At 41.4% G+C, this 26814-nt stretch overlaps 1 protein-coding gene across 1 annotated transcript in view; it reads left to right on the top strand.

Annotated features, from left to right (window-relative positions):
• lrp1bb (low density lipoprotein receptor-related protein 1Bb) overlaps positions 1 to 26814 on the top strand; it is a 393159-nt gene that overhangs the window by 318709 nt on the left and 47636 nt on the right. Inside the window, exons 46-58 of the mRNA XM_077217131.1 lie at positions 575 to 703; positions 973 to 1092; positions 1441 to 1554; positions 2951 to 3100; positions 3686 to 3808; positions 7197 to 7316; positions 7791 to 7919; positions 8238 to 8360; positions 14466 to 14606; positions 15022 to 15209; positions 16903 to 17086; positions 17207 to 17292; positions 19922 to 20044. Of these exons, the coding sequence (XP_077073246.1) occupies positions 575 to 703; positions 973 to 1092; positions 1441 to 1554; positions 2951 to 3100; positions 3686 to 3808; positions 7197 to 7316; positions 7791 to 7919; positions 8238 to 8360; positions 14466 to 14606; positions 15022 to 15209; positions 16903 to 17086; positions 17207 to 17292; positions 19922 to 20044 (1730 nt within the window). The remainder of the gene's footprint in view (positions 1 to 574; positions 704 to 972; positions 1093 to 1440; positions 1555 to 2950; positions 3101 to 3685; positions 3809 to 7196; positions 7317 to 7790; positions 7920 to 8237; positions 8361 to 14465; positions 14607 to 15021; positions 15210 to 16902; positions 17087 to 17206; positions 17293 to 19921; positions 20045 to 26814) is intronic.

Below are 26814 nucleotides of genomic sequence, written 5' to 3' on the forward strand. Positions count from 1 at the left end.
TATATATATATATATATATGTATACTGTATATGTATGTATATATGTATATATGTATGTATATATGTATATGTTAGGGGTGCATGGATATATTGGCCAATATAATTGGTATCGCCATGATGAACACACCACGATTCATCAAACTTAAAATGGTCTAAACATTTTTAAAACCTTTTAAAACCATCAAGGATACAAAGACTACATTTCTAAGAATGATATAAATGTTGTAGACTTTGTTTCTTCCTTTTGAAAGATTTTTCCAACTTTATGATTTTCACCCTAATAATGAAAAAATATATATTTAGAAAAAAAACTACTTGCATTGAATACGGGTCATAATTGACTTGTAACCCACAACACTATTGTGAAAGCAACTTTTTCATCACTCATTTTTTTTCCGAAAATCTAGTACAGTAAGTGTGTAATTTCATCAAATGATGATGCAATTTACAAAAAACAACTTTAGTTTTTAAAGAAATTGTATTTATTAGCCACACAATTAATTTTCACATTTAATTAGGTTAGTTTTGTCTGCTAGATTGGTTAACATCATTATCATGTTGTTCTCTTTTATAGCCAAAATGTCCTCTTGCAACATCCACACTGAGTTTGAGTGTGGAAACGGGGAATGTATAGACTACCAGCTAACATGTGATGGAATTGCCCACTGCAAAGACAAGTCAGATGAGAAAATGCAATATTGTGGTAAGTAGCCGATCACAACACTTTGCCATATGTGCTCTCCGCTCTCACATCATGAAAGCAGTAAGAATGCAGAATTGGTTTAAGGTGGCAGTTCCATTCCCTGAAGCTTCAACCTAATAAAATGAGCCGCTACTCCTTACTGCTTTCAACCAGAGGAGCAAATGGGAATAAGCTCAGAGCAACAGAAAGAGTAAATAAGAGAGAGGATGTGAAGCTTTTTTTGCTCTGTTGTGAAAGATTTGCTGTGCCTTTGCTTTCCGTATCGCTAGACAACAGGAGCTGCCGAAAGGGTCACCGTCCTTGCTACAACAGGCGTTGTGTGGCTAACAGCCGCTTTTGTGATGGAGTCGACGACTGTGGGGACAACTCAGATGAGACATTTTGTAACAGTGGGTATCCAGTGTGTGAATATTATTATTGTGACATTTTACATATAAATTTCACTTAAAGAAGTCATTTATTTTTGCAGTCTATAAAAGAAAATAGGCAGCAAAAAATATATTGTGCCGCTAGTAGGTTCATTTCGGACCATGTTAGACAACAAAAATGACACCCAATTTTCAAGCTGTGAAAGCATTTCACAAGTCATTTTCTTTGGAGCTGTCTGGAAGACCCTGTTATCATCAGTGAATTGCGGTGCATATACAAATATCTGTGCACAATATTTCATTCATTTAAGCGCATGTCCAGGTGCTTTAGTCTCTCCGCTCTGTGTAAATGAAGTGTCTCTGTTCCAGATGTCACATGTGCTGTGTCTGAGTCATCCTGTCAAGATGGAACTTGCATACCAATATCCTCCTGGTGCAACCAGGTCATCGACTGTGCTGATGCCTCGGATGAAAAGAACTGCAGTAAGGCAGCATTGCCCATGTTGCAAAGCAGCACGCGTTATCATTATCCTACCATAATAATCATTAATTGACGTATCAGTTATTATATACTACAAATGTACTGCATTCCTAGATTTAACTAAATTCAGCTAAATTAAGTTAACCTCATAACTTTCAAAACCTGTATGACTTTCTTTCCTCAGTGGAACAGAAAAGATTTCAAGAATCTCCTGTCCGCTCTTTCCCATATAACGGACGTGAAAGGGGACAAAATGCACCATAAAGGCATTATAGAAGCAATCTTTTGGACTTTTTGTGTTATAATATAAGTCCTTTGATGTCATTTGATACAGTAGCTAGCTTCATATAACAAAAAGAACAAAATTAAGTCATTATTCACTGAAAATTTTCTCTGCTGACGCTTTAAAATACAATATGACAGCATTGACATCAATGACTGTCGTTCAAACGTTTGGGGCTAGTATGGTCTTTATTTGATCTAAAAACAGTAAATATTGTGAAGTATTAGTGCAATTTAAAATAATGGTTTTCTATTTTATTATATGTTAAAATGTAATTTATTCCTGTGACAACAAAGCAGAGTTTGCATTGTCAGGTTATCCTTCAGAAATCATACTAATATACTGATTTTATTATTATCAATGATAAAAACAGTTGTGCAACTTAATAGAGTAGTAAGTTTGGTATCGGTTACACATTACAATAAGGTTCATTAGTTCACATTAGTTAACTACCTTAGTTAACATGAATTACGAATGAACAAGACTTCTACAGCATTTATTAATCTAAATTAATGTTAATTTCAACATTTACTAATACAGTATTAAAATCAAAATTTGTATTTGTTAACATTAGTTAATGCACTGTGAACAAACAATTAATGACTGTATTTTTTTTAACTAACATTAACAAAGATAAATAAATACGGTTACAAATTGTTTTGTTCATTGTTAGTTCATGTTAGTTAATACATTCACTAATGTTAACTAATGAAACATTTATATATATATATATATAAAATATATACTAACCCAAACTTTTGAATGGTAGTTTAGTTGTATCTTAATGATACTTTATTGCTTTTATTAAGTACTTTAATGCTGTTTTTTTTTTTTTTTTTTGTCATTTTGGAGACCCAGCTTCATTCACTTTCATTATATTGCAAAGTGCAGCCTAGGAATCTTTTGTGTTGCATGAAAGAGAGTCATGTGAGCAGAACGATCTGTGATTGTGCAAATAATGAGAGGATTATTATTTTGGGGTGAACTGTAATTTTAATTTTGATTATGGATTGTGTGTATCTGCATGGATGATCATATGGGTTGGAAATCATTTTCATCGACCTGTTATGCCATCTCATGTGACCTAGATAACAAGCTCTTCCTTTTTCCCCCAGATCACACAGATTGTGCAGACTTTTACAGGATGGGAGTTGCAGAAAGGGTCTTCGTCAGCTGCAACACCACCTCACTCTGCGTTCACCATTCCTGGTTGTGCGATGGAGCCAACGACTGTGGAGATTACACCGATGAGAGGAACTGTCAGGGTAATGCTCAGTATAGCTCTCCATTTGTTAGCTTTGCAGCTTGAGGAAGCCAGGTTCCATTAAAATCGAATTAATTTTGTCGAAACACTATTTACGAAAGGGGTAATGAAGCAGAAACAAGCCCCTGTCTTTTTCTCCTTGCTTGAAGAGCCTCAAAAAGTGTGGAAGGCTGATGAATAATTATTGGTGATTGTCAGACTTGCGAAGAGCAGACATTTAAACAATCTTGCAAACTGCGGTCCCTTCAAAACCGTTAATGAAAGGTGGCTTGAAAATTAGTCTTGGCAGGTTTCGGCTTATTACTCATTAGCATGTCAGTGGTTTCAAATAGAAAGCAAACGTGGAATTTATCGGAGTAGACCTGTTTAAATGGAGATGTACTTTTAATGAGGCATGAGCACTTTTATACCCTTATAGCCCCATAGGGAATTGCATCACATAAAGATTTTATCTGCCTGGAAGCGTTTTTTTTAGGGAAGAAATAATGACCCAAACAACCGCTGGACCAAATTCTCACTACACTAAGCAAATCTTGGACTTTTACGCTCTCCATAATCAAACACGTATTTTCTCTGACTGTCGCAGTCTCCCACGGGCAGAAATGTGCAGAAGGCCACTTCGCCTGCCCCAGCGGGAACTGCATCTCCAGTGTGTGGCTTTGTGATGGCCAGAAGGATTGTGAAGATGGTGCAGATGAGTTCCAGTGTGGTAAGCATGACCGGTATTAGCCTCCCATTGCTTTCACTCAGCTTGATTTCTCATGTGGAGCGAGAGATTACGGCCCACCTCTTGAGATGGGCTTTGAATGCAGAAACCAATTCAGCTGCTAATACTGAGGTCAAGAGAAGCATATTCAGGTGATAAAAACCAATCTTCATGTGTGCTTGTGCCCTTGAAAGCTTGCGTGTATGTATATAACTGGAGCCCAAAAAGCATTTTTATTTCACATAAAGTTGTATGAAATTTAGATAGATAGATAGATAGATAGATAGATAGATAGATAGATAGATAGATAGATAGATAGATAGATAGATAGATAGATAGATAGATAGATAGATAGATAGACTATATATTATAACTGACGAACAAACACCTATGCACATTAGGGCTGTGCTTAGAATATCGATATGACGATACATCGTCATGAACTCCTGACGATGCGCGTATCGATACTGTCTTGCTTTTAAATGTAGCCAATTCAGGGCTCGAATTCCGGCGCGGGATTGCAAGTATTGCGCATTATTCTAATCATTTCCGCAATTCTCCCACTTATAATGCGGTAAATTCCCCCAAACATTGATTCACTATAGCATGTAGATTGAATTAGTGAATTAATACACACAGATTATAAAATCAAATCAGTCATTCTAAAACTTTCTGTAAGATGCAATTTCACAAACAGCTTGAGTGTTAAGCAGTGCCGTGTCTTCTCTCTCTCTGTCTCTCAAAATGAGTAAAGTGTTCATGTAGGTGCATGCCAGGCATGATGCACACCTTTTAGATTTTTGATATTTATTAAAATAAACTGTCAAATCATGTGTAAATATTGCTATTTTTTCAGTAGGCCTACCGCATGATCTCATATTTATTTTAGTATCAACTAGGCCTATCTAAAAAGCGTGCATCATGCCTGACACCTATGATCAATTTACAGTTGGTTTTGTTTTGTTTTTCTAAATCATTCTCTTCAAATGCTATAAGTTAGAAACGTGTGTACCAATGTCGTATATGTAATCTAAATGTGTGAATGTCGAATATCCAGTGTCAAGCCAACTTCATGACAGTATTTCACTGGGAATCACTCAGCGTGAAACTTTGCTCGTTACATTCATATTCTGAGTCCGCTTGCCTGTTCCAATATCTAGTATAGCCTACATCCCCAGTAAGGTGGGAGTTTGGTCTTTTATATCACTGTATTAGTCCATTAAGCGTTAAGAGTCCTGACTGCAGGGGAATCCTGGAGAATGACTGAGGGAATCCCCAGTTCTGCAGCACATCACCGCAGTATACAGTTAAGAAAACTAAACAACCGAGAGAAATATATGTCTACTACCTCAGATTTAACGTTTTATCTTTACATCAGCATCGGGGAATAACATTATAATCTCCTTCACGGTAGAGAAAGATGCTTACATGTGCAAAAATAACTGTGAAGACTTAAATGTTAACACAGCTTTTGTGTCTTTATCAGCTTTTCCATATATATATACTGGCCCTGATAATAAATACTTACCGCTTGCTCCATTTCTGTAAATCCGTTTTTTATGAATAAATGACTCTGTCATCCATTGCTCTATAGTTTTTTTCATCAACAGCCACTTGCACCCCCTGTTGGTGAGGTCGACTAACAGCTATGGAGATTATCAATCGGTAATCTACTGAAATTCCTGCCATTCCAGGAAGTTAAATGTTGAATTTTCTGTCGAATTTGAACCACTGAATTTGTGGAAGCAAATTTTTAACGCGAAATAAAATGGGCCGAAAATTGCCTGTCGAATATTATAGGTTGTATTTTTAAATAGAATTCATATTTTGGAAGCTAAATCTAATGGTGAATATGGATTATTGAATTTCTATTAATGAAAATGTGTGTGAAATGTTTTAAATTGAAATATTAACAGCTTAAATATACAATCATGTTGAATTAAAAATGCAAGCAGGGTTAATGCAATGCATATTTTTTCAAGTAGTGCAATTCAACAAGCTTTATGGTTATTTTACTTCCATAGATTTTACTGTTACTAAACTCTGCTCAAAAGAAATTTAAATTTCAAATTGATCCATATCGTGATGCGTATCGTATCATGATATTCTTGGTGATACACAGCCCTAATGCACATTTTCTAACTTGTACATGCTCTCTTTCTTGGAATTCAAAGGATGTTTTTCTCCATAAAATGGCTTCATCTTTGCTCACCCTCAGCACTTTGAATGGAGATAGGATATGTGCAAATATAGCAAGAGACCATCAGGGAGTCAAGGAGAATCATGGGAATTTTGCATAGGCATGTTGTAGTATGTTTTTGTGTTAAGCTATAATTGTATTCCTGCAGATCTGTGAGTTATTTTTAATAATGAAAGGATATGAAAAATGTCTCTTTTAGGTCTACAGTTCCGAAGTTTGAGTAAGAATTGTGTTATGCTCCCCAAAGCTGTGTTTATTTAATCAGAAATATGGTACAAACAGTAATATTGTGTAATATTATTTCAATTTAAAATATATGTAATTTATTCGTGTGATGGAAAAGCTGAATTTTCAGCAGCCATTACTCCAGTCTTCAGTGTCACATGATCCTTCAGAAATCATTCTAATGGTGATTTGGTGCTCAAGAAACATTTCTTATTAGGCCTAACTGTTTTGGTGCTCAAAAAAACATTTCTTATTATCAGTGTGGAAAACAGTTGTGCTGCTTATTGTGGAAACCATGATACAATTTTTTCAGGACTCTCGGATGAAAAGAAAGAGCAGCGTTTATTTAAAAAGAAAAAATACGACCCCAAACTTTTGAACGATAGAGTATACAAAGACATAAAGAACTGTGGAAATGTGCCATACTACAATCATTATGGACTGACTTGACGAGCACAAGAAACAGGAATTTTGCCACAAAATAAATTTTGTACATTTTAAATCCATATATCAGCTGGATTATTATTTTGTCATCTTTTAGAATTGCACTAGCATGTAGATGTCCTCAAAACTGACAGGGGAAGGTTTTAAGGGTAAAACTGCTGCTCAACACATTGAACATACAGATAGATGTTCATGCAAGTACTATATGTTTGTGAAGGATGACAGAATAAAGTGAGATTACACATCAAAAGTGCAGAAAACACTATTATTCTGCTTTATTTCATCTTCATGTAAAAGCCACTTTGAGAAAGACTGACGGATTTATTGCGTTTTTTTGTCGTGCTGTGTTTTTAGAGCATAAGTAATATAAGTGTAATCCAGAGGTCTACCGCAAAGTCTGCTGAATTTACAAATAAATAAACTATCTCAAAAAGCATTCAGTTAGAGATGAGTCATAAATTGTGGATGTCATTTTCTTTCTAAGCACTGTTATTTGTGACTCGTAAACTATTTTGTTGATAGACTCCTCCTGTCTGTGGAACCAGTTTGCTTGCTCAAAGAACAAGTGCATAGCGAAGCAGTGGCTCTGTGATGGCGAAGATGACTGTGGAGACGGGGTGGACGAGAACGTGGATCTCTGTGGTATGCATTTGACCTCTCCTTCCATTCTGTGTGACTGTAAATGTTCCTTTTTTCTGTGCCTCAAAGACAGCGTTTTGAATGATTTGAGTTTATACACAGGCTAAATACTATGCAACTATTATAAATTGGCCAATTATAAAAATGCAATCATGTTTTAATATATTAGTACATATTGGTGGTAAATAAGCGTTTAATTGGATTGTAATGAAATGTCAGTGAAATATTAATGACATTGCTCTGTTCCTAATGATGGCAAATGCAATTAAATACAATAAATACTTTTCAGAACTTGATAAGCAACACTGAACTTCCAAATGTGTGCTATGTTTAACCGGTCCTACTCGACCCGCTCTGAGCGAGATTTTAACCGGCATCTCCAAATGGGAGGCTGTCTCTAGCGCCTGTTGAGGCCAGGGGAGTTTTCCATTTCTAGACCTGAACTGAATGATGCATTACCAATAAAATATTTTCCAGGCTCGGTGACCTGTGCCCCAGGGTTATTCAGTTGTCCAGGCTCGTACGCATGCGTCCCGAAGCGCTGGTTATGTGACGGGGAGAGAGACTGTCCCGATGGCAGCGATGAGCTCGCAGCAGCCGGCTGTGGTAAATATTCCCATTGATCTGTTTAAAATGTCTTCTGCATGTCGATGTGTTATCGATGAAAGCTCCCTTCAGGTGTTGTTCTAGCTGCGATGTTGGCCATTCATTATAATTGGCTATTTGATACGTGCTCAGGTCAGGATTAAAAAACTCAATGACATCCATTGAATAAGATATGCTTCACCACAGGCACTTCATTAGTGATGCGTTTTGCGTAACATGTTAAGAGTCCAGGCTGTGGTAGAGAAGGGTTATGACTAAGGTGAATACAAGTCTTAGTGAGAATTAATTAAGCTCAAGGTTCTGATGTTTACCCCGCAGCTCCAAATTACACATGTGATGAGAATTCCTTCAGATGCCTTAACAAAGGCTGCATTCCAACACGCTTTGTTTGTGACCATGACAACGACTGTGGAGATGGTTCGGATGAATCGGTTGAATGTGGTAAGCATCTTTCTGAAGTCACAAATTTGTCTGATAAGTGAAGCCGTCATTGAGAAATATTTTTTCCACATCTATGTCTTTGGTCACTATAGTTACCTGCTTTTCCCTAAAGGAATTTGTGAAAGAGACTTTTATTTATACAGTAAATTGAATAGCATTGAAATAGTAAAGTGCAGTCTTTTAATGGAAAAAAACAGGCATTTCTCAGTTAATTAAAGCTCTACAGTGAGCCTTAGGCTGCTCTGTGTTCGTATTATTTGTACTATACATTCTTAATTAAATTGAACAATTTCAAGAATAGTCAATATTGCCCTTCAACTATTGAGGTATCCTAATTTTTTTTTTGCACTTAAAACTGAAACATCTGTGGGCTTTTTGATGGAGAACTTGGGCCCTGGTCTTAGCAACATGAAAGCACAGCCTCTCCACAGGACATCATTCATGTCCATAGGCCCTAATAATTTTTTACACTAGAACTTATTGCACTGAGGTTGAAATGGAAAGTCTTGTCAATTATTTATAACAAAAGAGATTTAAAGAAATCTCCGTTTCTAGAAACTGTCGCCCAAGAAATCTGCAGATAATTTTACTAAAAAGTATCACATATCATACTTATTGTTTCATGTCCATCTTGCAAAGTCCACCCAAAAATTTAAAATCAGTCATAATTTACTAACATAGTTTTTATTTCCAAAGTCCACCCAAAAATTTAAAATCAGTCATAATTTACTAACATAGTTTTTATTTCCATTTTTTTATGATGTATATGATATATGCTTATTTTTCACTGAAAAAAAATTATTTATCAGAGTCTCTACAAAAGTGAATTATATTTAAGACTGTAAAGATTCACATAGTCATTTGGATGTTCTTGAGTCAACCATTGTAAAAAGAGCAGCTTTGGCATTCCACTAAAATATCGTCTCGGGTTACGGATTTAAACCTCGTTCCCTGAGAAGGGAACGAGACACTGCGTCGAGAATCGACACATTGGGGAATGCCTTTGGCATGAAGCGTCTGAAGTCAGCTATTCAATCTTGATTGGCGTAGCGCAATTGCGTCACTCGTGACGTCGCATGTGACGGTGATCTGGAAGCTATATAAGGTCACAGGAAACAGTGAATGTCAGCTTCTGATAGGTCAAAGCAAGTCGTTCTCAGGGGCACGAAAAGTGTGGCCGAGGGACGCAGCGTCTCGTTCCCTTCTCAGGGAACGAGGGTTACAGTCGTTTCCATCCTCGTTTCCATGCGATGGAGGATGGATTACCTGAAGAATCATGATACTGCCTACAGGCACCTCAGTGTCCAGGCAGAAATAAAGTAGAGTGGCTGCCACGTCTTCACGTAAGAGGGGGCAGCACCACCACTCTTCCAGGGAGCAGGACGAGCAGGAAGCAGACTCAAATAGATTCTTATACGATAAATACCCAGAGAATCATGATATTGCCTACAGGCACCTCAGTGTCGACGCAGAAATAAGATAGAGTGGCTCCCACGCCCTCGTGTAAGAGGGGGCAACGCCACCACTCTTCCAGGGAGTAGGACGAACAGGAAGCAGACTCAAGATTCTTATATATCATTCTCATATAACTCATCCACAGGACATGACGGGTGCCAGGGATAACCCGTCAGCCTGATGCCCATAGGCTAGATGACAGGATTCATCCTCCAATCTACAGGAACATGGAGTTTTCTTAGTGGGAATGTCCCTACGAGCTCACCCTTAGAAGCTTCCAGAGGGCACTAAGGCCGCCACAGAGGCCCTAAGCATAAACGGGAGGTCCCGTTATAGAACAGGATGGAACGCCAGTAGTGAAGCCAGTGGGCAGTTTTTAACTTGGTTCAATGCCATACCTAACTTTCCTAGAAATATTTAGTTCCTAGTAGAGTGGGGTTCTAGAATGGGTGACCTAACCACCTCGATGGAAAGGGCAACCTATTTATGGGTTGGTCCCATCAGGGGCCAGACCCATAGTCTCCATAACTCCGGCCGTGGATAAAATATTGTACCACCGGCCTGGGAAAAAAAGAACTCTCCTAATAGGGACTCGCCAGGGAGGACTCTTTAGGAGACTTATAAGGTCCGAGAACCAAATTCAGGCCGGCCAGTATGGAGCTACAAGGAGTAAACTCACACCGTACCTCCTGACCCTTTCCAGAACCCCAGGGAGCAGAGCGATCGGGGGAAAAGCGTACAGACGTGACCTCAGCCACATCTGTACCATGGCATCCAGGCCCAAAGGAGCTGGATGTGAGAGAGAGTACCAGAGCGGGCAATGAGTGTTCTTATGAGAGGCGAACAGGTCAACCTCCGCTCGGCCAAACTCTCTCCATATAAGCTCAACTACTTCAGGGTGGAGCCGCCGTTCCCCGGGCCTCAGCCCCTGCCTCGACAGGATATCTGCTCCCACATTATCAACCCCAGGAATATAAATAGATCTAACAGAGAGAAATTTATCCTGGAACCATAGAAGAATCTGATGCGCCAGTCTAGAAAGAGGGCGTGATTTCAGGCCTCCTTGGCGGTTGATATAAGAGACCACCGACATATTGTCTGTCCTAATGAGGACATGATGGCCTCTGAGGTCTACAAGGAAGTGCCTCAGGGCAAACAATACGCCCAACATCTCCAAGCGATTAATATGCCATGAGAGATGATGGTCCTTCCAAGTACCTAGGGTGTAAAGGCCCAACATAACCGCACCCCAGCCCGTGCGGGACGCATCTGTAGTCAAAGTTTTTCTCTGCATGGTGCTCTCAAGGCCGGGCCTTGAGACAGGAACCATGGTTTCTTCCACATGACAAGAGAATGAAGGCATCTGCGCGTAACTCTGATCATGCGAAAGGGGTTCCCCAGTGGAGAAAACCCCTTGGTCCTGAGCCACCACTGTAAGGCCCTCATGACCAAAGGGAAATTACGATGGAAGCTGCAGCCATGAGGCCCCAAAACTCTTTGAAAGTGTTTGACATTGATGGCCTGGCCTAACCTAATACTCTTTATTGTGGTTAAGATATTATTTATACGAACAGGAGACAATTGTGCCTGCATCGTGACTGAGTCCCACTCTACGCCCAGGAACGTAGTCCTCTGAAGAGGAGTTAAGGAAGTCTTTTTCACATTGAGTGTCAACCCCAAGCACCTCAGAATCGCCTGTTCTTCTGACAGAGCCAGAATGAGTCAGTCATCTATGTGATTTAGAATACGGATCCCCTGAAGTCTCAATGGAGCAAGGGCAGCATCCATACATTTAGTAAAGGTGCGAGGAGATAAGGCTAGGCCGAAAGGAAGAACCGTATATTGATAAGCTTTTCCCCCCTAAAGCGAATCTCGGAAACTTCCTGTGATGGGGTTAGAAGGGAACGAGGAGTTAAGGAGCTTGTGGATCTATCATGACAGACCAGTCCTCGGAGTTGGTTTGACTGACATTCGGTATCTTGAATCTAAACCTCCTCGGAGGTTGACCCAGTACCCTGAGATCCAAAACCAGGCCTAACTCCCCCTCCCCTCACAGGAACTATGAAGTGCCGGCTGTAGAACCCAGGCTCCTGTAACCGAAGAAGAGCCCACGTTGAGGTCTCCTGTGTTAAGAGGGACTAGACTTCCTGTTCCAAGAACCGACCCTGCTCGGGGCTGACCAAAATGTGAACCACCCCTAGTAGATAATATATTTAATTTTATATTAGCTCCACTGTAAGCAGGACCCCCTAGGCTGTATTTTGAAGACCCCTCGGGGTGTCTAGATATGCCATTATGGGGACCAGTCCCTCGAGACTGGCCTCGGCTATACATTTCCAAATGGCTTCGGTGACCTGAAGCAGCTAACTGGCAGGAACTAACCGAAATATGCTCTCTACAGACCTACTGAGAGGTGGCGCAACGTCTTCGGGCGGACACTGCGATCTGTGTTCGCTGGAAGCCGATGTGTCCCGAGGCGCCATCGGCGGCGGGAAGCAAACATCGATTTCCAAAGGGCTGCATAAGGGGGTGAGACTCTTGTACTCGCCCTCCTGGGGGAACGCCCATGAGGGTCAGCGTGTTACGACAAGACCTCTTGGTCAGGGCCATCTTAACCCGAGAGACAGTCCTCAGACCTGTCTTTGGTATGGAGGGCTTTGTGCGAGAATGTTTCCTCTGGCCCCAAGTCTTATAAGGGGGGGCACGAGAGGCAACCTTCTCAAAAAACATATGAGGAGCTGGCGGCTGTCCTATGAGGCTGCCCCCTGGCAGCAACCCCATGAGACCTGGACTGACAACTGGGGATATCTGATTGTCGCTCTGCCTCCTCAAGCCTCTCGACAACGGTTCTTGCCGCGTCGCCAAAGTGGCCAGAAGGCGAAAGGGGGGGCATCGAGAAGGAAGGCCCTGTCCTTCTCCCCGATCCCCAAGCGATTCAGCCATAAATGTCTCTCTGAGACGACTAGTGCTGCCATAGAACGGCCAATGGCATGGACCGTCTTTTTAATAATACGGAGAGATATGTCAGCCACTCTACGAAATTCAGTAATACTGTCGAGTGAGACCTCCCAGTTATCATCCACCTCTTTGAGGAGGTCAGCCTGGTATGTCTGTAATAACCCCATTGTGTGAAGGCATGCACCGGCTTGACCCACCACCATATATGATTTCCCTAACAAATTCGATGTACTAGATTTGGAGGGAAGTGTCTGAGCTATCAGGGGTGACGCAATGTCGGGGAGAAAATATTTAGCAAAATATTCCTCTACCCGAGGCATCACCTCCTAACCTTTATTATTAGATTCCCTAATGGATGTAAATATATACATAGGGGAAAACAATTTAGATGAACATGGATTTTTCCACGATCTCGATACCTCAGTTAGGAGATATCAGGGGTGACGCAATGTCGGGGAGAAAATATTTAGCAAAATATTCCTCTACCCGAGGCATCACCTCCTAACCTTTCTTATTAGATTCTCTAATGGATGTAAATATATACATAGGGGAAAACAATTTAGATGAACATGGATTTTTCCACGATCTCGATACCTCAGTAAGGAGATCAGTGAAAAAAAGGGAAGGCTCTGACACGAAGATTGTGACTGGGTCTGCAGGAAGCGCTCATTCATTTTATTTTTCTAAGTCGCTTCCTGCTTATTAAATGGCCATTCAACATTTAATTTAGCCACTGCCCTGGTTACAACCTCCAGCAACTCCTCTTTTTTTTTATTTTTTTTTATTTTTTATTTTTTTTATAAATAACGGGAATATGGCAAACATGTGTTGAGAATATCGAACTCCTCGGAGCCAAATAAATCAAACCCCGGGTCTTTAACATGGTCAGAAGAAGCCGCAGCGCGGGCTTCCGAACCGTGCGCGAGACCAGTGGATCTGCTAAACAAACACTGAGAAAGGGTCGCAACCGTCACAGTATTATATGCCAGCCCCACGTGCGAATCCCATGCATACAAGCGCGCTGCCTCGACAGCCGCGAGACCTGATGCACTGGAAACGCGAGCCTGATCTATTTGATTGAACAGGCTCAAACGCGAGCGGAGCTCTTTCATATTTAAAACTGTTTGCACGGACAGGGCCCTCGAGTGCTGCTTGTGCATGTCGGGGAGAACCTCCCAGACAAACTACACAGAGTGAGTGTGTGTCACCCTCGCTTAAATAATGCGGGCAAGGGGACGCACACTGACTGAATAGTTTCTCTTTATTGTTCGCCATAATATATATATACAGTATATTTCACAGTGACAGACAACACCAAATAAGACAAACAGGTTGACACAGAAAGCTTGCTGAAGACCAGAAGCTGACATTCACTGTTTCCTGTGACCTTATATAGCTTCCAGATCACCGTCACATGCGACGTCACGAGTGACGCGATTGCGCTACGCCAATCAAGATTAAATAGCTGACTTCAGACGCTTCATGCCGAAGGCATTCCCCAATGTGTCGATTCTCGGCGCAGCGTCTCGTTCCCTTGAAAGGGAACTGCGTTTGTGTTTCCATAGAAGAAAAATGATTCACATTTTTTTTTTTAAATGAATGAATTTTTATTTTTGTGTGAGCTGTCCCTTTAAGATCTCTGTTTGGTCAAAGAGTGTGTCAGTGTGCTGACAGCCGTCACTCTTTCCGCAGTGTACCGCTCATGTGGGCCGGATGAGTTCCACTGTGCCGATGGCCGATGCCTGCTCAGCGCCCAGTGGGAGTGTGATGGTTACCCAGACTGCCCTGACCACTCTGATGAGCTGCCCCTCAACCTCAAATGCCTTGCAGCCGGTAATGGCCCAACAGAGCTGTGCCTGAAATATGTTTGACTGATGGATGTGGGGCTTACTGAACATCTGAGGGAACACAAGTGGCCAAGGAACGTCATAGATAAAAGCAGGGGGCTGAAGTGGATAACTTTGACCTGCGGGGATGGCATGTTTTCAGCTGAGCATACTAAGCATTTAAAAGAAAAAAAAGGCCTTGCACTAACTGGCTGTTGCAGAAAGCTTGAAATATAATTGGACTTTTGTTTGATTGCAACTTTGATGCCATTTAGCTTTGCAGAGTTAAAGCCATTCAATCATTAGTTTTTTTCTCAAAAGCATTTGTACATGTTCAGTTTGGGTTTTAACACTAGTCTGTATTGCTTTGTACTTTTCCTTAATTTGTTTTCTTTGTTTTCATTTTCCTCCTTTATTTCTAGAGAGCTTATGCAACAGTTCCTTTTTCATGTGCTCAAATGGCCGCTGTATATCTGAGAAGAGTTTATGTGACCTGAAAGATGACTGTGGCGATCACTCAGATGAGAAAAACTGCAATGTCAATGAATGTCTCAACCGCCGTGTCAGCGGATGTACGCAGGATTGTCTAGACTTACCAGTGGGATACAAGGTTGGTTAATAATATCTTTATGTTTTGTACAATTGTTCAAGATTTGCTACTTTAATGTCCAGAATAATATTTTTTTGGTGGCACATTATCACTGAAGTAGTCATTAATAAGTTGAGCAAAATGATCCATGTGAATTGCACCGACAAGATTCACTGACCGCAGTGCATTTAAAGCGTTAGCCACTCCTCCCAGAAAACGTTAAAATAAAGATGTCTAATTGCTTTTGGATTGCTACATGAGAGCTTAATGAACACATTTTTGTGAAAACCTCAAATTCGACCAAAATTGACATATTTCACTTGTTTTGTCTGTAGCTCATTATTAGCCTGTGCACGTTCCGACTCATTTTGCCAGAACGGGTCACGTATTTAAGCTTCATATGTCCCTCAAGGCTGAATTTTTTCCCCAGAACATTTCACAGGACTTTCAAAAAAAAAATATTCAAGCAAAGCTTGCCTCCCTAATCAATTATGAAACATTCACAAGTTAATGTCCTTCCAAATATAACATCTGCATTTATAACTAAAAATCATTTGTACAAGCTTAAAAAATTATAGAAAAAAAAACTTTTTTGATGCAGAGCATTTGATTCCATGTGCAATTCTATATAATTGACCAGCAGTATCAATTATATTTCAGTTATTTATTTATTTGTTTGTTTGTTTGTTTGTCTGTTTATTATATTAAAAGTATGTTTATACATAAGTAAAACAATTATATTTGTATAGTATTATGTGTTCTGAAGAAAGTTTGTGAGACAGAGTTACCATATTGCAAATAATAGCAAGTTTCTATACTTCTTTTTTTCTGTTTTAAAGATGTGGCAGTTCTTTTCAATCTTGGCTTATTTTATGTGACTTCAAGTTTTGCAAATATGTAACTGTGATGAATTGATATGCTGAAGCTGCTGTGTTTTAGTTTTTGCAACAGCTTTGCACTGAATTACTTGGGCAAACATTCAAAGAACAAAGAAAAAAAAACTATAGGAACGATTTGTCCCAGTTTTGTTTCATTGGCACTTAATTGGCATACTCAGATCAAGTTTAAACAAAGACTTGTTCCTTTGGGAGCTGTCTAGAAGCATGCCTGAAGGAAGACAATTTATGAGCTAATTCTCTCTAGATACAGACACTTCTGCTGTGTTACTGATGGGCAAACTAGGTGTCAGGAGTGTCCTGTTATCATCAAAAGTGTTTGGAGCCAGTGTCATTCCCTGGCAGATTTCCAACCAGTCACCCTCAAAATCAATAAACACATCACTGATACTGTAGGTACTGTAGTTGAGTCAAATCCTGTAGGTAAAGAGTCTGAAGAGTCGTTCACTGTGGTAGAAAGGGATCATAGGAAACCATTGAGGTTACAGACTGAGCAAAAAAGCATCAGTCATTAAATCGAGCTACAGTGAATTGGAAAATTAATTTATGAATCATCATTATCAGTAAAATGCCAGCAGAGTTTTGTTTTGTTTTTCTAGTACAACTTTTAAACTAAATTATTTGGAACGACATGCAAAAGACCTCAAATTATAACACAATTTTCATTTTTGAGGGTTATACCTATAAGTACAATGGTAATCGCACTGACACAAAGTGGAATTTTTCCAAGTGGTCTCAGCAGAGAGGTGTCTTTTTTATTAATGGCAATTTCAGAATCAAAACACCTCAATTGTCATTTTTTTCACCAATGTGTCTAGTGTAAGTGCTGGCCAGGATTTCACCTAAAGAATGATGGGAGAACTTGTGTTGACATTGACGAATGCTCCACAACCCTACCCTGCAGTCAGAACTGCACCAACACTTACGGTTCCTTTAAGTGTTTGTGTGTAGATGGCTATGAAGCTTCCAGAAAAGACCCCAACAGCTGCAAGTCTCTTTCGGGTAAGTATCATTTAGTGAATTTCCCCAGAATGTTTTCAATTGAACTTGATGATTTCAGGCTTGGTTAACTTGACAATTGTCTGGCTCCATTGCATCAACTCACCTTTATATTTCTCACAGCTGAAGAACCTTTTCTTATACTTGCTGATCTTCATGAAATCCGAAAATTAAGTGTTGATGGATCCAATTACACTCTCCTGAAACAGGTAAAGCTCTACGTCAACTGTTTTTCTAATTGCATAACTCCCATGTATTGTTTATTTTCATATCACATCATATCACACCTTATTGAAAGGTTGCCCATGTAATCTGCCCAACCGAGACTGGTGTACTGCTACATTAAATTGTTACTGGACTTCAGAGACCAGATCATAAGATAGAACTGCTGTGTTTGTAAAAGCCTAATGGAGCACCAATTAAGCTGTGGTGACACAGCTGGGATAACAACACAGTCTATTGTCTCCTATGCCATTTGAAAACACTAATTTAAGTCATTAACTAGTCTCTTGGCTTGGTGGAACGTCACATGAAATAATTAAAAACACTCCATCTTGAAAGTGAGAAGTACTTTTACCTATTAAATTTACATTTCAGTTTTTATATCAGCCAGGCCAACTGATTGATATTTTGCCATTTTGAGATTGTTTATTAATCACTGACCTGCCAACATTTTTATACTATGTAATCTTACAATATCTGTTCTCAAAATTTTATATATATATATATATATATATATATATATATTACTCAAACTTGCATCATTGCAAAATTTGATTTGGTAAAAGTTTGAGACACATTATGAATGCTCTATGAAGTGGCATTTTGACTTTATATTGACTTCTGATTGGCCTGGTGTAGCAAGTGGTGTTTCCCTGTGCTATTATCCACAGCTGGTGTCATTAGAGGCCTTTAGTCATTACTATCGAAATGATGATTCTTAGTGAAATGTGAGTTTCCTCAATTCTGCGCTCGTTACATTATTCATACCAATTGAGGCTGTCATCCAGTGGAATGTCTATAGGGCTCTCAGAAAACTCTTCCCTTTATGGAGTAGTCTCATCAGCAATCATTCAGTTTCATTTATTCCATTTTGTTTAATAAGAGGGAAGGGAGGAAAGCTTTTGCACTTAAAAATGAGTGGACTCTGTGGCCTCTTCCCAACAATGGACATCTTTGTTGACCTCATACTAGCACAGTGCATAATCTCGTTTGCTCTGTCGAATGCTAGTTAGCTATTTATCGATCTGCCGTACATTATCCATAATTAAAGAATACTTCAGTTTGAAGCATGACTCTTGTAGTAAGTGAGAGATAATATACAGTCACCTGGTCTTTAGAAGTCCACTTTTATCACCCTGAATGGGTTCATTTTTCAATAATGACTCGCTGACTGTACATTGTTCTGCTCATTATTTATCATCTTTCTTCTACATTATAGAACGGCATGGCAACAAGATGAACACTGGCAACAATGTTGCAATATAAATTTATAAATTATCAATATTAATTGCAATACTAATATTGATAATCTAGAGTTAATATTACTTTTTACATGGTCTAGTTAACTGACACATTTTATTTCAGTTTAAAATATTTTCCTCTTATACAGCTCTTTTATTATTATTTTTCTAAGAAATGAACACTTTTATCCAGCGAGGATATTAAATTGATCAAAAGTGACAAAGACTTTTTACGTTGTTACGATATATTTCTATTTCAAATAAATGCTGTTCTTTTGTGTTTTCTGTTCATCAAAGAATTAGCACAACTGTTTTCAATATTGAAAATAATTACTGTTTCTTTATTACGAAATCAGCACAATAGAATGATTTCTAAAGGATCATGTGAAATTAAAGATTGGAGTAATGATGCTGAAAAATCAGTTATACCATGATGGGAATAAATTAAATTTTTAAATATAATATACAGTTATTTTAAATTGTGCTAATAATTTACAGTATGACTGTATTTTCGATCATATAAATGCCGCCTTGGTGAGTGCTGCATAAGCAACTGAAAAAAGTATTTATACAGTTAGAAACTAACCATTTTGGCTTATATAGTAATAATTATAGATGACGTTTTCTCTATACCGGTCCGGCCTTGCTATAAATACACCAGACCTATTTGACCTGTATGAATCTCTTATTTGTGTTTTCACTGATGTCACATGAAAACATAAATTGTTGTGGCCCTAAGTTAACACTGGCGGTTCTGACCGCAAGATAAAGCTAAAGGTCTTTGTGGGTCTCACAGTGCTGATGATCTGAAGGGGGTATCAAAGCTTCTCTTCATCTGTCATCATGCCAATCGCCCGTCTTAACATCCGTGATGAAGTGGGCAAAGTAGGGGGGGCTAGTGAGCGGGAGACTGAGTGACAGCAGCCTGACCGGAACATGACAGTAACGAATGTACCGTCAGGATTCCCTTCGAAGGCTCTCTGAACTGCATCCCTGGATTTTGAAGCCAGAATCCACGTGCATCCACCGCACACTGCATCCTCTTCCAAAATCAATACGATGAAGAGACATCAAAAGAAATGTAGTCTCTGTATGTTTCGTGTCTGTAGGACATCCTTGCCAGATCCTGTCGAGATAAGCGTACGCGGAAATAGCTAATTAAGCCTTCCAGCTAATTGAAAAGCAGAACAAATGCAGAACATCTCATTCTTTTTTGTTCTGCATAGTTGATCTATGCGTGCTGACTGTGGCCTTTACCCAGCTAATGCATCATGCTGACTGCGCTAACAGTCACATTTGTTGTGCAGTCCATCTCGTGTTGTTACTTAATTCACCTCTATTACCTCTATGCTGTGTTTCTTTCTGACTCCTGTAGGGCCTTAACAACATTATCAGCTTAGATTTTGACTACAAGAAGGAGTTCATTTACTGGATTGACTCCAGCAGACCCAGTGGCCGAAGGATAAACAGAATTCGCCTTAACGGCAGTGACCTCAAGGTACGTCTGATTTCTTATTTAATTATGGTGGATCACCAAGGACTGAAAATAACGCTAATAGGTCTGGACTAACTGTTATACGGCATGTTAGCAACAGGGATGCGATGAAGAGGTCTAAAGTCAACATCTGAGTATTAGACATCTGTAGTCATACAGCCATAAATATAAATGCTCTTTTTAGCATTATTTGAGGGACTCCTTAAGGTCACATGGTTAGCGCTTAGATGCACATCTCTGCCATGTACCTGCTGAGCAACACTTTTCCCCATCTCATTAGCTTCATTGCAGGGGCCAAGAGCCTCATTTGGCTTCATTACACAGTGTTGCCCCCTCCTGATTTATCACCCCTGCTCAGCAAAAGCTAAAGCCATTTGAAATTCATTAGCATTTGTGGGTGTAATCTTCAGAATTTTGAAAATAGAGACAATGCATGCTGGTACAATATGTTTATATTGGGTAGGAGACCTTTACCCATCATTTGCTGGGGTTGTAATGATGCAGCTCTTTTGCAGAAGAACTATTTAATTGATGACTTTATTAATACATTATTTATTGACATGGAGACGCTGTATTGTTTTGTTCTCCCACTACATTGGAGACTCATGACAATAAACTGACTTTGATTTGATATAAAAGTGTCTATTCTAAACAATGTCATAGGGGAATTGGAAACATTATGAAGGATTCTAGTCCCCCACACAATCATTTTTCACCGTTCTAACTTCCAGAAAGTGAATCAGGTTGATCTGCACATCAAGATTAAAAAACAGCTTCTACTCCAATGCCATAAGACTGTTTATTACCATTGTTACTTCTGACACATACATATGATTCCTTCACACTATACACTCATTTAAACTTAATTAGTCATCTCTCATCTCACATCTCACATCAGTTACCGTAACTGTTAACGGCTTTTTACCATTCTACCTTGAGAATTCCTCATGTTGCTGCCGCATTTGAGTACTTGTGCTATTTAATCCTTTAAATTATTAGATGCAAAATATACATTTATGTATACATACACTTGTACATGCATCCTGCCTTTATGTGGCTGTACATGGCTATGTCTGTGTAGTGTTTACTTGCACTGCCTTTTTTTTTTTTTTTGACATTGTATGTTCTTAGCTCTACGAGAAGCTCCCCATGCAGTATCCATAATTAAATTATTTCCTGTTCCTTCAGTTTGACGCATGACCTGTTTAGTAAGTAAGAGATAATATGCAGTCTCCTGGACATTAGAAGATACTTTTATCAACCTAAATGTGTTTATTTTGCAATAATGACTAGCTGACTATACATTATTCTGCTGATTATTTATCATCTTACTTCTTCTAAGGACAAATTGTGTATTATCATAGAAAAGAACCGGCCTACAACAAAGATATTTATTTTTTGCGATATCTATTTATGCATATTTATTACCACATAATCAGCTTTTTTTCAGACTTTGGATGCATTATTTTGTACAATTGATAAATGGAAGCGAAGAGAAAGTTATAAGACAGCCACTAACAAAAGAAAATTTTGAATCTGTGAACAAAGCACCATGTGTTTGATTTCTGTAAATGTTGAATAACTCTTGCATTGGAGCATGTTTGGCATGATGCATCAGGCAGTGCCTTTGGTGTGATTCAATAAGGGAATTTGTCTATTAATATGTAATGGGCCAAAGTTGACATGCTGTTGTATATGGCCTTATTAGTAAGCATGCTGAACCACTACAATCAACTTTCAATTATTTAAGTGATCCTTTTTGGCTCTGTGAATGTAAATACTATATCTAAGTTTGTATTCACCAATTAGGACACATGCCATAACTAAAACCCTTCAATAATCTCTAAAAGGTGATTTTAGCTATCATGCATACACACACACAAACACACACACCCACACACACACATAGGGAAATCACCCCTACATATATATCCCTTAAATGCATGAATGTTTCGCTAGTCATTTATATATTTGGGGCTTTACCGACACAAATCTATATCTAGCACTGATGCATTATTTTATTATTTTGTAATTGTTATTAAAGTTGTCACAAATCAGTTCCCCTTCAGGGACTACCGCTGCGTGTAATCGCAGTGGGAACGCCCCCCAGCGTAATGCGTCTGAAGCATGCATGAAATCAGTCAATGGAGAGATGGAGCGTCACAGCAAGTGACGTCACCGACCAGGAAGCTATAAATAACCCTTGAATACACAAGCCGCCAGCTTCTGTTACTTCAGCAGCGCTCTGTGTGTGTCTGAAATCTTCGATTGTGTTGGTCTGTTCTGTCAGGAGTTTATCACTATATATATATATATTTATATATTAAAAAACCAAATATGAGCGAGCAGTATAAGAAGTGTGTTTCCCCCTGTACACGATACATCACGGGTGGGGATTCACACGAGCTATGTGTGGCTTGTTTGGGAGTGCAGCATGCCCAGTCGGCTCTCGAGGGAGTGGATTGTGAGCATTGTGAGCGCTTTCCTCTGAGAACTCTGCGCTCGCGGCGATCGCTCTTCGAGGAGAGCGGTATGCTGCGAGCTCCCCGAGGCTCGGGTCCCGCTTCTGTTGAGGCAGAGCGGCGGCGCTTGTCCTGGGGCTCGCAGATGGATCTCACCGGCGACGCTGAGATGGGCCCCGCCCTCTGGAAGCACGCGCTGCGGCGGTTACTTCTGCCTGGGTGGAGGCACATGACGATGTTGAATTGAGACTATCCAGTTCTGAGGAGCTGGATGTCGAAAGTTTTGCGTCAGAAGACACTAGTTTGCCACATTTTACTGCGAATGAGGAAGGTTTGATGGATGTGTTATCTCACGCTGTAGAAAAGCTCAGTATCGAGTGACCAGCTGATAGACAGCAGTCTAGAAGTAAACTAGATGATAGATTTCTGTCTCCATCACCTCAACCTTCTCGTCGGTGCTTACCGTTCTTCCCAGACCTTCATGCTGAGGTTTCAAAGACCTGCGTTAGACCGGTTTCTAGCAGAATTTACACGAATCAGTCAAATGCTAATGATAACATTTTTGGTGCTAAATCTGCTGGTTATGTGACGATGCCGAAGGCAGAGGAGACGCTCGCGAGCTATCTCTCTCCTGCTTCGTCGTCTTCACTTAAAGCACCGGCTCTTCCATCTAGACCACTAAAAAATACTTCTGTGCTGGTGGGGAAGGCTTACTCGGCGGCTGGACAAGCGGCTGCATGTTTGCACACTATGGCTATTATGCAGGCTTATCAGGCCGACCTGCTAAAAGATGCGTGTGAGGGGGGAGAAATTTCGGCAGATATGATTAACGAACTCAGGCAGACTGCTGATCTCACTCTTCGTGCCACCAGAGAGACCGCAAAATCTATCGGTCGGTCTATGGCAGCCATGGTGGCCACAGAAAGGCACTTATGGTTGAGTCAGACTTCTATGAAAGAAAAAGATAAGACTCTCCTTTTAAATGCTCCCGTGTCGCCTGCGGGCCTCTTTGGTGACGCTCTTCACTCTGTCACGGAGAGGTTCCAGGAAGAGAAAAAACAGGCGGCTGCTTTTCATAAATTTATCCCTCTTAAAGTGGTTGTCACTGGGCCTGCTGAACGAGGGCAGTCCCAGCCGTCGAGTTCGTCTTCAAAGAGAACACAGCAGAAGCGGAGTGTCGCGTCTCGTGCCCCCCCGCAGAGAGACTGGAGGGACGAGGCGGGGCGCTCACGGGCGCGGCCTTCTCGGGGCAGGACTGATCTGAGGACAGTCATTGTCGCCAGGAAGGCCGCGTCGAAAAAATCCTGACGTGCTGAACGTCAGGACTCTGAGGGTGGTCCTCATCGGGAAAGACTTGAGTTCACCGCACAAGAACACGCTGCCCTGTCTTTCCCGATGCCCTCAGGGGTCTGTTCTACTAACCCTGCCTATAGATAGATAGATAGATAGACTCTGCGAGCGATTTCCCGAGGGACGCTCGCCCCCTCTGAGGAGGGTTGTGGAGTGCTCAGACCAGCTGTTTCCTGCCAGTATGTTACAGGGCGCTGTGTCTGTCACTCGGGATGTTCATCCAGAGGCCAGCCTCGAGAGGCTGGTTCCCTTAGTAGAGTTCCTGGCGGAATGGGAAATGCTTCCCAATGTTTCTCAGTGGGTCCTGAATATTATAAAGAACGGGTACGCTATTCAGTTCAGAACGCGTCCACCTTGGTTCAGAGGGGTTCTGCCTACTGTGGTGGGCCCCGAGCAGGCTCTGGTACTAGAATAGGAGGTAAAAACTCTGCTGCAAAAAGAGGCTATAGAACGGGTTCCTCTACCCAGCAGGGAGTTAGGATATTACAGCCGGTACTTCATCATTCCAAAAAAAAAATGGAGGGCTGCGTCCCATTCTAGATCTACGTCTCTTAAATCGCACTGTAGCGAAGCTCAAATTCAAAATGCTCACTCTCAAGCAGATCGTGTCACAAATCAGATCCGAGGACTGGTTTGTCACAATAGATCTAAAGGACGCTTACTTCCATGTGTCTATACTCCCTCAACACAGGAAGTTCCTGAGGTTAGCTTTCGGGGGCGAAGTGTACCAATATCGGGTTCTTCCGTTTGGCCTAGCACTGTCACCCCGCACGTTCACGAAGTATATGGATGCAGCTATAGCTCCGCTCAGGCTGCAGGGCATCCGTATTCTGAACTATATAGACGATTGGTTAATTCTAGCTCAATCGGAACAGCAGGCGGTTCGGCATCGAGATGTTGTTCTTGCTCACATCAAGAGATTGGGGTTGAGGCTCAACGGCAAGAAGAGTGTTCTTTCTCCATTACAGAGAACCACTTTTCTCGGTGTAGTATGGGATCACTGTAAAACAGTTCCAGAGACTGTTAGGTCTCATGGAGGCTGCGTCCAACGTGATACCTTTTGGCCTCCTGCACATGAGACCGTTACAGTGGTGGCTCAGTGGACCTTACCGTCTATGAAACATAAATTGTCTAGAGATGTTGGCAGTGTTTCAGGCTCTGAAACACTTCCTCCCAGACCTAAGGGGCCACCATGTTCTTGTCCGAACAGACAACACATCGGTGGTCTCTTATATCAACCATCAGGGGGGTCTGCGTTCTCGCCCTCTTTAGAAACTGGCACGCCAGATTCTCCTATGGTCCTAGGGGAGAATTCTTTCTCTCAGAGCTATTTATCTCCCGGGGTATTTAAATCAGGGGGCAGACATCCTGTCAAGACAGGGGCCAAGGCCCGGGGAGTGGAGTCTTCACCCCGAGGTGATGGAGCTCCTATGGGAACATTTCGGTCGTGCCGAGGTAGACCTATTTGCTTCCCGAGAAACATCACACTGTCCTCTGTGGTTCTCTCTCAGCCCTCCAGCCCCACTGGGGTTGGATGCGATGGTACATCCGTGGCCGAGGTCATGTCTGTACGCTTTTCCTCCGATAGCTCTGCTCCTGGGAGTTCTGGAGAGGGTTCGCCGGGACGGTCTCAGTCTTCTGCTAGTTGCCCCGTTCTGGCCGGCTCGAGTATGGTTTGCGGACCTGGTGTCTCTCCTCGACGGCTCTCCCCTGGAGATACCGATCAGGGGAGACCTACTCTCTCAGGCGAACGGGTTGATCCTTCACCCCCGCCCAGAACTATGGAGGCTGTGGGTTTGGCCTCTGAGGGGGCCCAGCTCATAGATTCTGGTCTCTCGACTGAGGTCGTTGAGACCATCCTCCAATCCAGAGCTCCCACCACTAGGAGGTTATATGCTGCGAGGTGGAAACTTTTCACCTCTTGGTGTGGAGAGCGCCAGCAGGACCCAGTTAACTGCCCGGTTGGTACAGTGCTGGATTTCCTGCAGGACCGTCTCTCCACTGGGTTGTCCCGCTCCACACTGAAGGTGTACGTGGCGGCCTTAGCTGCTTACCACGCCCCTTCAAGTGGAGGGTCCCTCGGGAAACATCCACTGATTTCTCGCTTCCTTCGTGGCACCTTGAGGCTGAGGCCTGCAGTTCGCACGAGGGTACCATCTTGGGATCTGGCCATTGTCTTAGAGGGTCTCTCCCTAGCTCCTTTCGAGCCCATCGAGGAAGTTTCGGAAAAGTTTCTTACACTTAAGATTATCCTTCTTCTCGCTATCCCGTCTCTAAAAAGAATTGGAGATATTCAAGCACTTTCGGTGGCTCCTTCGTGTCTGGAATTTGCTCCTGGTATGGCTAAGGCTTTTCTCTGTCCGAGACCAGGGTATGTTCCTAAGGTGCCAACCACTTCCGATAGACCTATAGTACTGCAGGCCTTCTGTCCTCCGCCTTTTTTGACGTCAGACCAGGAGAAACTGAATTTGCTGTGTCCCGTTAGGGCTTTAGATGCTTATGTCCACAGAGCTGCCCTGTGGAGGAAATCGGAACAGTTGTTCGTCTGTTTTGGGTCACCTAAGAAGGGGTGTCCGGCGTCTAAGCAAAGGATGAGCAGGTGGGTGGTCGAGGCCATCTCACTTGCTTACGTTTCGGCCGGTCAGCCTTCACCTTTGGCTGTAAGGGCCCATTCTACCAGGAGTATGGCTGCCTTTAGAGCTCTTCTTTCAGGGGCTTCTCTTCAGGACGTTTGTGATGCGGCAGGCTGGTCCTCACCGCACACTTTCGTCAGGTTTTATTCTCTTGATTTTAGCTCCACTCCCGAGGCTCAGGTTCTCTCTTCGGCTTGTGTGTCCTAGTCACACACGACGGGGACTTGTTCTTATGGGGATGTGGGTACTGCGTTCCCACTGCGATTACACGCAGCGGTAGTCCCTGAAGGGGAACGTCCCGGGTTACGTATGTAACCCTAGTTCCCCG

Source organism: Siphateles boraxobius, unplaced genomic scaffold, assembly GCF_051911475.1.
Source record: "Siphateles boraxobius isolate OS27281-9 unplaced genomic scaffold, OSU_SipBor_1 7, whole genome shotgun sequence".
In the NCBI taxonomy this organism is placed as follows: Eukaryota; Metazoa; Chordata; class Actinopteri; order Cypriniformes; family Leuciscidae; genus Siphateles; species Siphateles boraxobius.